The sequence below is a fragment of the Sitophilus oryzae genome, unplaced genomic scaffold, assembly GCF_002938485.1.
Source record: "Sitophilus oryzae breed Bouriz unplaced genomic scaffold, Soryzae_2.0 scaffold_690_pilon_pilon, whole genome shotgun sequence".
In the NCBI taxonomy this organism is placed as follows: Eukaryota; Metazoa; Arthropoda; class Insecta; order Coleoptera; family Curculionidae; genus Sitophilus; species Sitophilus oryzae.
The window spans coordinates 2,073,988-2,088,113 of record NW_022147296.1 but is presented as its reverse complement, the minus strand read 5'-3'; the positions used below and the strand labels follow the sequence as shown (position 1 = coordinate 2,088,113).

Sequence of the window (14,126 nt, the reverse complement as noted above, 5' to 3'; positions counted from 1 at the left end):
AATGGTTTAAGTGTAATTTTTTTAAAACTAATAATTTAAGAGTTACCTCCACTTAAGACACCCTCTATATTTTTAATTAACTGAACATAATTTAAAATTACCTTTCCAAAAATATAGCACACTTGATATTTTGTTGTAATCCCCTTCGAAATACAGAATATTTAAAAGTTCGCCACTTTTAACTAGTAGGCTTTGGACCCCTTATTGATGATATGCCTTTAATGGAACTCGAAAACATATTTTTCCAGCAAGACGACGCACCGCCTCAGAACGTTGAAGTTTTCAGCAAATTTTTGCAGCCAATTTCAAGAATAATTGAATAGCTAACCAAGATCCCAGCCGTTGGCCGTCGAGGCCGCCTGACTTAGTGCCCATGGATCTAATCCTATGGATATATTTGCGGAAGAATAAAGGTTCCTTATTCTTCCGTATAATCTAGACAAGAATTAGAAATACTTAGCAGTTGTGAGAGGGTATCTTTCACCCCCACTGAGTTAATGAATTCCGCGAGAAATGTTCAAAAACGTCTTGCCATAACAGAAGACGGTCGATATGTCGAACACCTGTAGTAGCAAAATCTCATGTTTTGCTAAAATCTCGTGTCTAGTTTAAATGTGTTAATGTTGGTTAAACATATTTTATATTGTTATAAAATTCTGCATCTCTCATAGCAAATATTATTTTCGTTTACACCCTGTACACAATACACGAATGCACCATATTTTCAAATAATGTCCGCCGAAGTCCACAAAATAACTCAAAAATACTATAATACTGCAAATAAAGAGTACAGAGCTTGAACGGCGGAAGAGCAACTTCGCAACAGTAGAATCTAGGAAACAGTAGAATCTAATCATTCATCCTCGAAATCCGTTGTACTACGCCGGCATATTTCTAAAAGTGACGTTGCCAAACTGCTTTTTATTATTAAAAGAAACACGACCGTGATAAAATTAAAAATAGTTAAGCAGTTAGGTATTAAATGAAAAAATTGACGTTAGCAACTTAATGTACTTGATATATTATAGAAATATAACGAAATTATTTATTACTTTATAATTGGTTGTGATATTTAATCGAATATTAGTGCCAATATACAGGTAAATCTGGCAAATATTTTCGGTGTAAGAGAGATGGGAAAATAAGGATAGAATAATGTCCGATGAAGGAAAAAGGTAAACAATTGTATCTCTTGAGTTTAAATATCTTTGATTTGACCATTATACTTTGACTAATGAAGATTTCGTTGATTTTCCAGTGCCAGTTTCCAGTTCTGGTGGCGGCGGTGGCGACCAGCGACGACACGCTCCCCTCTACGGGCGTCTGGTGGCCGACGACCCTTTGGGCGGGGGTTCCATGCCGAGCGCGCTCACCACCAGCGCACCATCCACCACCGACATCCACGCGATGCAAGCGCGCATCCCGCTCACCTTCAGAGACCCATCCACCGCGCCGCTGAGGAAGCTTAGCGTGGACCTCATCAAGACCTACAAGCACATCAACGAGGTGAGTAGGTTAGAATTTAAAGCGAACACCATAGAGAAATATAAAATAAAAGAGTTGACAACGCCCTCTAGCGTCTACGTTCAAACGGTTATTATTATTGTTTATATGGTAAAATATAGAGTAAGAAACGCTCTTTTAAACGAGCCCTCGCTTGTTGGATTCCGATTATTCAGTCCGGAGTTATTAATATTTAAATAAAAACATATCTAATCTCCCCCCCCCACCTCTTTATTTTGGTAGATAGGGGAAAATTGCTCTAAAAAAATATTCAAAATTTACTGAAGATTATGAATCTTTTACTTATAGTACACCTTATCTAGGTAAAATTGTGTAAAAACTCCATTTTCTTATTTTTTGTTGCAGTTGCGCCCCCTAGCGGTCGTTCTACAAACTTAAAAATAGTTTCCAGCAATTTCTCATAGCCTCTTTAGTCATAAATATTTTTTTTCCGCAGGCTCTACGGCTAAAGCTTGATTTTCGTGCATCCGTTGTCCGACAGTACGATGATACGATATTAATTTTATTTGTTGAATTTGAAGACTTCGATTGGTTAACGAATTGAAGTCTTTAAAGTCAACCAATAAAATTAATATCGGACCATCGTATCAACGGATAACGGGCGCATGAAAATCAAGCTTAATACTTTCCGAGATACAGCCGAGAGCTATTCTTAGTGGGACACCCTGTACACTTTTCAAATGCTTACAGTTAAATGCTAAATTAAATTTGATAATATAAAACATATACAGGCCCGGCAATGGATCTCTAGGCATAGGAATTACATGCATTTGAATGAAACGCCTATAAAAAGTCTATGCTTAAACAGAGATGGACAACAACTTCCCCGTTTCCACTTCCACTACGACTGTCTACTTAGACAAACTCCAATAAGATAACAAATTTTGGAAATTCCGCCACCTCCCATCCACTCATGATACCCATCTCCCTGCCCTTTATTTATCGCCATTATTTTATTTCCCTTCCCGCGCCTCCGCAACTCGCTATTCCGACTACCGTCAGTTCATCACAGAGTTGCCAGGTCTACCGGTTTCGTCTGTAAGCTACCGATCTACCGATTTAAAGAAAAATCTAACGATATATTCAACTGCGTCTTTAGTTTTTACAATAGAAGCACTTTTAAAAAGCTGACTTATTTGACTAAAAATTAAGCGACTGCCGCGTTGGAATCTGTATAATCTGACTTTATTATTGTTTCATTAAATTTTATTGAGTAATAACACACATACAGGTCATCGTTCTGTCTAGTTGCAGAGTTACAGAGATATTCCTAAAAATCCTTATTACTCCTTATTAGGCGCGGTATTGGCGACATGCCCGAAGAAGTTGATATCTTTTGAAAAAGATTTTATTTCATTCATCTACTAAAGTTGAACCCATATTTTTCCCCAAAAATGTAAACAAAAAACAAAATTTAAGTTAAGAAACAACCTAAATTCGGACAAATATTTTAGTGATTTTCCCGTAAAAAAATATATTAATATGAAAAAAGAGTTGAGAGTTGCTACAGCTTTCCCATTGAAATGAAATTAATTTTAGATATCACTGATCAAAATTTGTACAAAGGTAAAAAGTGACTGCTACACTAATTTGTGACTGCTATCCCTACTTGTTATAGTTTTATATGTTTTTATTAATATATTAATATTATTTAATTCAATATTTTTTTTAATATCAAATAATATACCTAGCTATTTCTAATTCTTGTTATATTTATTATATTTGTATTTTATTTGAGTGATCTATTATTACGACACATAGGAATGCTAATTTTGGACTTAAATATTATATTTTATTTCGTTTCTGTACTTTTAATTTTTGTTGAAGATCTACCGAGAATTTTGTTCTCGTATGGAATTATAATCTAACCAACCCGGCAACCCTGTTCGGCTACTCCTTATAAAGTTTTTTTCGGCCTAATTCCTTTGTCACAGCCGCGGCTTTGTCAAGCGCCGCCGCCGACCGACTGTGTCGGGGCGACTGCTAGGAAGATCGTACAGTATTGCCATTTCATAGAATTGCACTTGCTATTTTAGAAATGATTTCAAAGTTTTGCATGTTACTTTTCGTTTTAGAAAGAAGTTATGTGCCTAGAGAAAACATTCTTAAAATTGTTTCGTACTTTATTTAATATTTCATTAAGTAGGCAAGATAATGGGATTAGAAGATTTAGGATTTTGACAAGCCAACATAATTTCGATTTAATTGAATGGCAACACTGTCCGTCCTGTTTCTATTTTTTCGATTCTGTTCTATTAGTAGGCGGTAGCCCCCCACACAAGCGTCTTAAAGACCCGCCCGGCGCCCCCTCTCGCAGGGGCTCTCTCGTCGTATCACTTCTATGATCACTTCCCCTATACGATGGTAGGGAAAAGACACTTTATCCGTCTCTGTTGCACTGCAGTGTATTTTGCAGCCTTACCATCTTTTTTTATCGCATTGAAAACCTCCTATTGCTAATATTCCTTTGCCAGCAGTGTATGTATGCTGAATTAACCTCGAGTGGTAAACCGCTGATGAATTTATATACACTAATGCCAAAGTAATGCCAAATAATTTAGTACTAAGACCAATAATACCACGAAAATGCCATTATTTGAGCGATTTTCTAACAAACGAAAATAACTATTTTTTCCATCTGTTTGATATCCATCGGCATTAGCATTAGATTGGAAAATGCCCTTAAGGACAATGTAAATACTATTTGGCGCTATTACAATTCTGAGCAGTTCGGTTTTTTTCCGGAATTATGTCGCCAGATATAATTTATTCAAGTTTATTATTATTTTATTTTAATTTTTTAAATAAAACACATTATGTTGCATATATAAGAAACTATTTTATATAAGGACATATATGAAATACCTTGGAAACCGACGTTATGCCACGATTTGGCCACGATCCACCATGGTTTTTGCAGTTCACATGGTTCACAGTTCATACAGCTTTTTAAACTTTTAATGCCACTTTTTCACAATTATTACGGGTTTGAGTAAATAAAATTTAAATTAAAAACTCACAAGATAGCGATAATTACTTTGAAAATGGACGCTTTAAACACTTTCAGCATTTTCGGTTTAAATTTTGAAAGATTTTATAATTTTTAAAGCTTAATTAATTTTTAAAGCTATTAATTTAAAAAGCTAATATTTATTGCTATATTGTGAGTTTAATTTAAATTTTACCTACTCAAACCCGTAATAATTGCGAAAAAGTGACATTAAAAACAAAAAAAACTGTGTTGTGAACTGTGAACTGCAAAAACCATCCTGGATCGTGGCATAACGTCGGTTTCTAATGTTTCATGGGTATTTCACATACATGTCCTTATATAAAAGAAAGTTTCGTGTATGCAGCACACTGTATTTTCTTTATAAAATTGAAAGAAAATAATAATAGATTTGTATAAATAATATTTGGCGACATAATTCCGGAAAAAGCCGAACCGATCTGAAATTATCAAAAGCTTTGGGTCGCGACCGTTGTAAGAATAGCGCCAAACAGTTTACAGCAGGGGGGTGACAGTGAAATAGGAAAATTGGAAACAGTCATTAGTGTCATTCCTGTCATTCTCCTGACGACAAGTATGGCCGCCTAGACAAGGACAGCAATGTTTCTGTCTAACTATTGCCTAACTTCACAGTTTAGAATTGACAGATTTCAGTTTCAGAGACAACTTCAGATTTGTTCTAGAACAAATTAGAAAATATTCGACGCCATTTTAATTCATTCCGTTTAGTTTCGTTTTGGAAGTTCAATTTAATATTTAAGGTGAAATTTATAAATATAAAGGTAATAAAGTATATAAAATTACATGAAGAATCCTGGAGAAAATGACGTTTCTGCAGTAGTAGGTATGTCCTATGTATATGAAAAATAGGTAGTAAATAAACACTGTTTTTACATTTTTAGATGCAAAAAAATGGTGTTATAATCTCTTTGATCGGCGATTTTTTTGAAAATGGAAACAATTTACAGCAAGGTAAGATCATTTTTAACTATAGCCAATATTAGTTATCTCCAGTATGTGCGATTTATTGTCAGTAATGCAATAAATCGGACTGATAATCTGATTATGTTATCCGACTAAAAGTCTCTTTTTGTTTCTTTTTGATTTATAAGCCAGGTCTCTTTGGGAATAATGGACGCTTTTTTAAACAGTATATTTATATTTTATACCTATTGATAATTTATTATATATTATTTTACATTGTTAATTTTAGTATAAAAAAAAATGTTTTTCTGTTTTCAGGTTTTTGTATAAGGCTCCCGTTTTCATGTTCCTGCCCCAGTTTTCTGTCCCTGATAGCTGTGAATACGTGTATTTATTTACAAATTACTGTAAGTCATGCTTATACCTTACTAATTTACGTTAAAATTGCATATAATTAAGTAATTGCTGTAGAAATCATTCAATTCTTTATTTTTTATATTTATTTAGTCCCGTTGTCTCATATTTCAAAGAAATATGTTTGAATAAAATTTTGTTTTGTTTTATTTATGATAAGAAAGAGTACAAAATACATTTAAACTGAAAGAGGGCCCGCCATTGAATAACCGGAAACGGAAATAAAAATGAAGCCATCATGTCAACCTGTCAATTGGAAAATTAGTTCTCCAGACGACAACGAAGGCTTTCGGTGGCGTATCGTGTTTCCACGATTTAACACAGAGTTGACACTTCTTTCTAGTTAATTATTTTATGGTTTACAGTGTCGTGATGGGCACTTTCCAATCTAAACTTGTTTCATATATCTATGCTAAATGTAACGTACCTATTGCAATGTCAAAAAAAAACGTCTGTAGGTGGATTACTTTGTATTTCTTATAGTTACAATTATACTAGTAATCCAATTAAAGTAGTATTTTGTTACCTAAGTATTCTGAAGTATCTCATTAACGGCCATAATAAGTAGTCGTTTTATAATATTTCCTAGCAACCTTACACTTTTGTCTTTCGTACAAAAGACGAGAAACAACGTCTGTAGAAAACTGGGGAGCCAATTATATAAATCTCGGTGTTCTTACGCCACAGTAAACCGAAGAATAGAATGTATATCTTATAGAGTAGACAGAGACTATGTGCACTTCGTTTTCATCAAAGACTAGAGAATGGTACCTATTTTAATGCTTTTGTCTAAATTTTCATGGAGATACAATGAAACGGTATACATATTATGTATCCTCATCGTTTTCCTTTTTTAGGTACCTAAAAATAGAGTGTCTGATATCTAATGAAAATATTTTGTTTGAACTGTTTCTGTAATTTTTAGATGCGGCACAAACTTTGTTGCGGTTATGATTGTCGTAAAAATGAGAGTTACAGCAAGTATTTTAAATTAGGTACTTACTTTGAATAAGAAGACTAAAGCTTGATTTTCATGCATCCGTTGTCCGACGATACGATGATACGATATTGATTTTATTGGTTGAATTTAAAGACTTCGATTGGATAACCGTTTCTAACCAATTAAAGTCTTTAAAGTCAGCCAATAAAATTAATATCGGACCATTCTATCAACGGATAACGGACGCATGAAAATCAAGCTTAAGGAAAGAGCATATCAAAAATCTTAGGTACACCGCGATGGGCCTCAAATATGGCCGACTTAAATTCCGGTTTATCAGTGTCGTTCTAATTTTATTTAAAAAATGTAAAACTATGATGTAGGGTAGACGTGGGGCAAACTCAATAATTTGTTGTTTTATTTTACGTTGTGAATAAATGTTGGTAGTTATTAAAATTGTTATAAAAATATATAATTCTAATAAAAATAGATAAGTTATAATAAGTATTTATTAACACAAACATCCGATACGCTACTGAAGCAGGTAAGTCAAATTAACGTATCTAAATTCGTTGACATCTAATCTTTGACAAGTAATAAATAAAAGCTAAAATGCAAGAAAAATATATAATTTAGTTAATTTAAGTGAATTTCATAAATCATTGGTTTACTACACGTATGTATATTATATAGTCACTTACTAGCGAAAAGTTGTTCCATTATTTCACTCGATTTTTGCCGAGATCTACCGCACGCTACACAACCAACTATTTTAGAGTCTTTTTCGATAAATCGCGATAGTGTCACTGTTAATTTGGGTTCTGCCACAATTTCCATCTAGATTTACTACCTTTATACAACTATCAGTAGTAGAATAAATAATAAATATCATAAAATAAACTCCGTAAAGACTGACAAACCCACAAAATTTCAAATCAAATTCAAATGTGTCAAATGAATCGTCAAACAGAACTGTCAAGGATCCCCACTCTTGAGTGCTTTTTCCGCCCACCACGCATGATTACATGGATAGCATTATGCTCCTTACTTAGTCTTCTTATTCAAAGGGTACTTACGATAGATCCATACAATGGAGTGTAGAGATGAGGAGAAATATCTCTTATGGGACTGTATTTGAAAAACTGGTAAGAAATGGGAAGAATAAGGGTTCACCAAATAACCACAGTGGCGCTAATGACGCATAAATCCAAAAAATGAAAAGTAACCATAGATAAGAGAATAAAAGTAACATAACCAAATATTACCCAAAAAGCTTTGTTTTTATTTATTAGAATATAAAACAATTATTGTTATATATTAGAGGCCCAGTCTATTGCTGCTGAATAAAAATCGATAATTTATTTCATGTGACATGAAAATAAAATTTGTTTTTTTTAAACCCGCGCCTTCACGTCAAATAAATATTTATCTCTTTTTAATGATTTCCTGTTCTAAAACTTTTCAGCGCATATTTTAAATTTTGGGTTTTTGCTACAGCAGCGCCATCTTAAGTCTTCCCTTTTTTATCACAATTTTTTAATACACGAAGATATTTTTCCTTACTTCTACACTCCATAATCCATACCTATCCATATGTCGATATTTACTCTTCAAATATGCGCACATAGTGACACTTATAAAACACAACTTATAAAACAATTTATAGCCGACCATACCAACAGGTATGGTAGGCTATTAAGATCGGCAAAAAAAAGTTTTTTTAATTTCACTCATAATGAGTTATTTGGGTCATAAATGACCTAAATACAAAACATTTTCATGATGTGTGTCTGTAACACGATAACTCAAAAAACCGCTATACCGATTTTAACCAAATTTGGCACAAAAATACTGTGGCACCCGAGAATCTGGCCATTAGTTTTTGGTGCGGGTGGGGGGTTATTAAGGGGGTATGGGAGAGGGTTAAAAATTTTAAAAAATCCTAAATTACAGTAGCTAGCGAAACGCGGTTTTCAATTTAAGATTAGGAATAATATTTGCAACAAAATTTGTAATAAAATCAAAATCAAAGTCGCAGTTTTTGAGATAAAAAAAATTGGAAAAATTCCTTAACTTTGAAACTAAAAGAACTGCCTACCAACTTTTTATTAACATATTTTAGTATGGGCGGCTCTACGTGCCTCCCAGCGCCAATTTTTTTTTCTTTGTTCCATTTTTTCTATCTCAGAATATATACGATTTTTTACCGTGTTGTACTTTACCATGTGTTTTTGTGTTCGTCCTAAAAAAAACTGTTCGTCCTTTTTTAGGTGTACTACGCAAAAAAGAAACGAAGGGCGGCTCAGATCCAGGGCGACGACAGTTCGCACAAGAAGGAGCGGAAGATTTATAATGATGGATATGACGATGACAACCATGACTACATCATTAAGAACGGTGAAAAGTTCCTCGACAGGTAGGTCATAAATATGTCGTTTTTTGTGTCAAAGAAAAATGGGTTTCCAATACTTACAAGGTAAACTTAAACAGTTTTCGTCAATGCCAACACCGTTTTGTCGTTGAAACCGTTTTTTAATGGAGACTAAAGTGTTTTAAAAGAGTCAGCGATGATTTTGACGGACTACATTCATAAAAAAAAACACACTGGCTAAACCATGGCTGGCAGTATTGTTAGTGTATACAAACAAATAATATTTAATATTATTCTAGTAATACATCAAAAATTGCAAAATAAAATATGGAAATATTTACCTAAATTAATAATTTTAGTTACATAAAAATTTTCAAAATAAACATTTGTTAGACACTGTGTTCGATGTTGGCATGGAGTATAAATACAGGGTGGTCCGAACTGTATTCTGGAAACTTCGGCAGCATATTCTGCAGATAAAAATAAGTAAAAAAGTTCATATAAATATATGTCCTAAAATGCTTAGTTTTGGAGATACAGGGTGTAGAAGTTTCATTTTTATTTCGATTTTTTCCAAATAATTTATGAAGTAAAGTCAATATTTGGATGAAAATTGGTGTCTGGGAGTTTTTTGACATGAGAAATTTAACTTTGGTGTCAATATGGCTCCTACTTGTAGGAGGCGTCACCTACATGTGTTTTAACTGTTTTGAAGGGTAATAACTTTTCGTCCGTACCTGTGTAAAAGTACTGAGTAAGAAAATATACATTTCCGTGACTTTCTACGTAAAAAGTGTCTCTTGGTAAAAATCGCTACGAACCACCGCTCTCAAGATATTTAGAATGGAAGTAGTCAATACTTGTCATTATTGACAAAAAATAAACACGTTGAGTAGATAGTTATTAGACTGAAATAATAAATTGGGAAATTTTATTTTTTTTAAATTAATCATAAGAATTAATCATGCAGAATTTTTCTATGAAAAAATGACGATAAAACAGTTTCTGTTGAATTTTTGGTACAAAAACATTTCAAATTTATTATTTCAGTCTAGTAACTATTTAGTCAACACATTTATGTCAATGATGACACGTATTGATAATTTCGATTCTAAATATCTCGAGAACCATTACTCGGAGCGATTTTTACCAAGAGACATTTTTTACGTAAAGTCACGAAAATGTATATTTTTTTCACTCAGTAGTTTTATACAGGGACGGACCAAAAGTTATTACTCTTCAACCCAGTTAAAAAATATGTAGGTGGCGCCCTCTACAAGGAGGAGTGATATTGACATCAAAATCAAATTTCTCATGTCAAAAAACTCCCAGACACCAATTTTCGTCCATATAGTGACGTTACTTCAGATATTATTTGGAGAACATCGAAATAAAAATGACTAACTTCTACACCCTGTATCTCCGAAACTATGCATTTTTGGACATACATTTATATGAACTTTTTTACTTGTTTTTATCTGCAGAATATGCTTCCGAAGTTTCCGGAGTACAGTTCGGACCACCTTGTATACATTATATTATTATATTTCATTATACTGTTAAGGTGAAATTGAAAATATATAAATATTGTATTATTAAATTTTGGATTGTTTTAAGTAGATTTACTGATTTTCCCCCTGCTTTTAGATACGAAATCGACTCCCTCATTGGTAAAGGGTCTTTCGGACAGGTAGTGAAGGCCTACGACCACGCCGAGCAGTCTTACGTGGCTGTGAAAATCATTAAGAATAAAAAGCCCTTCCTCAATCAGGCCCAGATCGAGGTCAAACTTTTAGAAATGATGAACAAGGCTGATGCAGAGAACAAGTATTATATAGGTAAGGATAAAACAGACAAAATATTATTTCACACTATCTTAATGAAAATAATATCAAATTATTAAGAAATTATTAAGAAATCGGTCATCAGAAAAGACATTTTTTAAACAGAATTTAAAATCTACAACAGCAAAATTACCAAAAAAAAATTCACCACCAATATACCAAGACATTACTTTTAGTATTTGCATGTTTAGTATTTTATTTGTCATGCAATTTTTTTCTTTTTCAGTTAAATTAAAAAGACATTTTATGTGGCGGAACCACCTGTGTTTAGTATTTGAACTGTTATCCTACAACCTGTATGACTTGCTGAGGAACACGAACTTCCGGGGCGTGTCTTTGAACCTGACCAGGAAGTTCGCGCAGCAGCTGTGCACGGCGCTGCTGTTCCTGTCGACGCCGGAACTCAGCATCATCCATTGCGATCTGAAACCCGAGAATATACTGTTGTGCAACCCGAAGAGGTCGGCGATAAAGATCGTCGATTTCGGCAGCTCGTGCCAATTGGGCCAAAGGGTAAGTAATAGTGAATTAATTGGCAACGATTGTAGATAAGTAAAAAAAATCGCTAAACATGTAAATTATTGAGTGTACCCTAGAACATGTATACTTATGTAGATACGTAAATCACTATGGAAACTGTCGCAAACATATCAACGACTTACATTTATCTTCTTTCTTTGTTTCACACGCGGTGCTTCTACTCTATCTTTATCGAGGATCTATCGTCCACGCGCCAAATTTGAATATTAATTTTAAAAATTTAATTTGTAAAATGCATATTAGGGTGTCAGTTATTTCCCAAGTTGATATTTTTTTGGGAGGTTCTGGTTCTGATTCTGGTTCCCTCTGAAGTTTTAGTTTTTGATCTAAAAAAAATTATCCAACGTAAACAAGCTGTAAATTTTTAATTTAAACCGTGCCAGAATGATGATGATACTTTTCCCATTTAAATAACATGGGGTTTTCTGACCTTTTGCATTTAATTTTTTATCTCCGAAGCAAATGAGCCTACAGCTTCGACAAATACATATTCTAATACAACATTTTACGCTCCAAAGAAAAGGTCTCTTTGGTTTTTTTCATAAAAACATTCCTTTAAAATTATTATGCACATAGTTTCAATTGACACACATATTTACAAACACTGAAAAGCAATGAAACAATAACCTTAAATTATAGTTTTGATCAATTGATCATAGATGGCGGAATATTAGTTTTCCATATTAAAGTAGGTAAAGAAATATAGTTTTATTGAAAAAGGTTTGGTTCTAGATCCTTTTTTAGTCAAAATCAAAAGGCGCAATTAAAATTTGCAGGGAATGATAGAAAAAGTTTATTATAAACTATGTGCAAACTTTGACCGCGAATAACTTTTAAAGGAATTTTTTATGGAAAAAAACAAAGAGACCTTTTTTGTGGAACGTAAAATTTTGTACTAGAATATGTCTTTGTCGAAGCTGTAGGTTCATTTGCTTTGGAAATAAAAAATTAAATGCAAAAGGTCAGAAAATCCCATGTTATTTAAATGGGAAAAGTATCATGATTCCGGCACGGTTTAAATTAAAAATTTTGAACTTTTTTACGTTGGATAATTTTTTTTAGACCAAAAACTAAAATTTCAGAGGGTGGCACCACAAAAAAATATCAACTTGGGAAATAACGGACACCCTAATGCATATATTTGAACAATAAATTGAATATTTAATGCCACAAAAAATTAAATTATATAAAAAATACATTTAACCACTCCGAACGAATATCAATATTCTTAGGAAATCTAACCAGAAAGAATGCCTACGTTTTAATATAAATAAAAGAACAACTTGACTATGAAAAGATAATTTGGGGACCTTTATATTAGAACTTTCATACACCAAACACTTTCTAGTCGTTTTTGGTTTGGTCCGACGAAAAAAGAATAGAAATATAATTGCACAAATTTAAAATTAACTTCTCGCTGAACACACTTGCATCCTTGGTTATATAAAAGCGATCGATAAAAGAGTAATTAATACAATTTTTAAAATAAAAAACGCAAAAAACAAGCGTCGTTACACAATATAAGATTATGACATATGATTATGACAATATGATTACAATGAAAAGTTGGTATCCATAACGATGTATAATTTATATGTTCTAAAGCTTCATTCAGAACCTCCCAACATAGATAAATGTAACAAGTTTAGATTGGAAAGCCCGTAAAAATTTTGGGTCGCGACCGTTATACGCGATCTGGCGCTGCTATAGCGGTCGCTACGAACAACGGCAAACAAAAACAGAAATAATTTTCCCTTGTCAAAGTCAGAATCTTCAAAAATCATAATAATCTCTCAAAATCTAAACCGCTCTCATTAAAGAAATTCCGAAAAGTGTTTATAGCGTCCATTTTCAAAGTAATTATTGCTATCTTGTGAGTTTAATTCAAGTTTTATTTACCCCAACCGGCGATAATTGTGAAAAAGTGGCATTAAAAACTTAAAAAGCTGTGCTGTGAACTGTGAACTGCAAAAACTATCGTGAATCGTGGCATAACGTCGCACATACAGGTATTTTAACATTCTAGCTGGCCAAAATTATGAAATATTATCAAATAGGGTTTATGGGTGTTTATATAAAACTTGATGCTAAATTAGGCTAATTTAAAGAAAAAGACTCCTTTATAAAGGGTTTTTGGCCGACAAAATCTAGGGGATGATGGCGTCGGATTTTGCCAAATCACATTTTGGTTCAAGTCACATATAAGCTTGACTGGTACAAAAGAACTTTGAAAGATATTACAGTCAGAATCTTCCTCGCAACTAAACTTTTGTTTAAATTGTGACTACTGGGATCCGTCACATCCCCATTTACATATCAAAACTAGATTTGTACATTCTTGTTCACTTAGCAATTCCAAAACGTCCTCAAGATAAAAGAGTAATCGTAAAACTGTATGATCCATTAGATCTTGTAATCTAATTTCAGCACAAGTTTCGGTTACCCTAAATGCACTTTTATTGGGGGAAAAATCTTTCTTGGCGCGCTGCAAAAGACTATAACAGGGATAAAGCCTTTTGTTTGTACTTCTAATAATTTCATATTGACGTCTTGATAGAT

At 33.1% G+C, this 14,126-nt stretch overlaps 1 protein-coding gene across 1 annotated transcript in view; it reads left to right on the top strand.

The window, feature by feature from the left end:
* Positions 1-14,126, top strand: part of LOC115888188 (serine/threonine-protein kinase minibrain) — a 64,501-nt gene that overhangs the window by 34,631 nt on the left and 15,744 nt on the right. The window contains exons 2-5 of the mRNA XM_030907815.1: positions 1,259-1,506; positions 9,083-9,228; positions 10,831-11,021; positions 11,254-11,540. Coding sequence (XP_030763675.1) covers positions 1,259-1,506; positions 9,083-9,228; positions 10,831-11,021; positions 11,254-11,540 — 872 coding nt within the window. The remainder of the gene's footprint in view (positions 1-1,258; positions 1,507-9,082; positions 9,229-10,830; positions 11,022-11,253; positions 11,541-14,126) is intronic.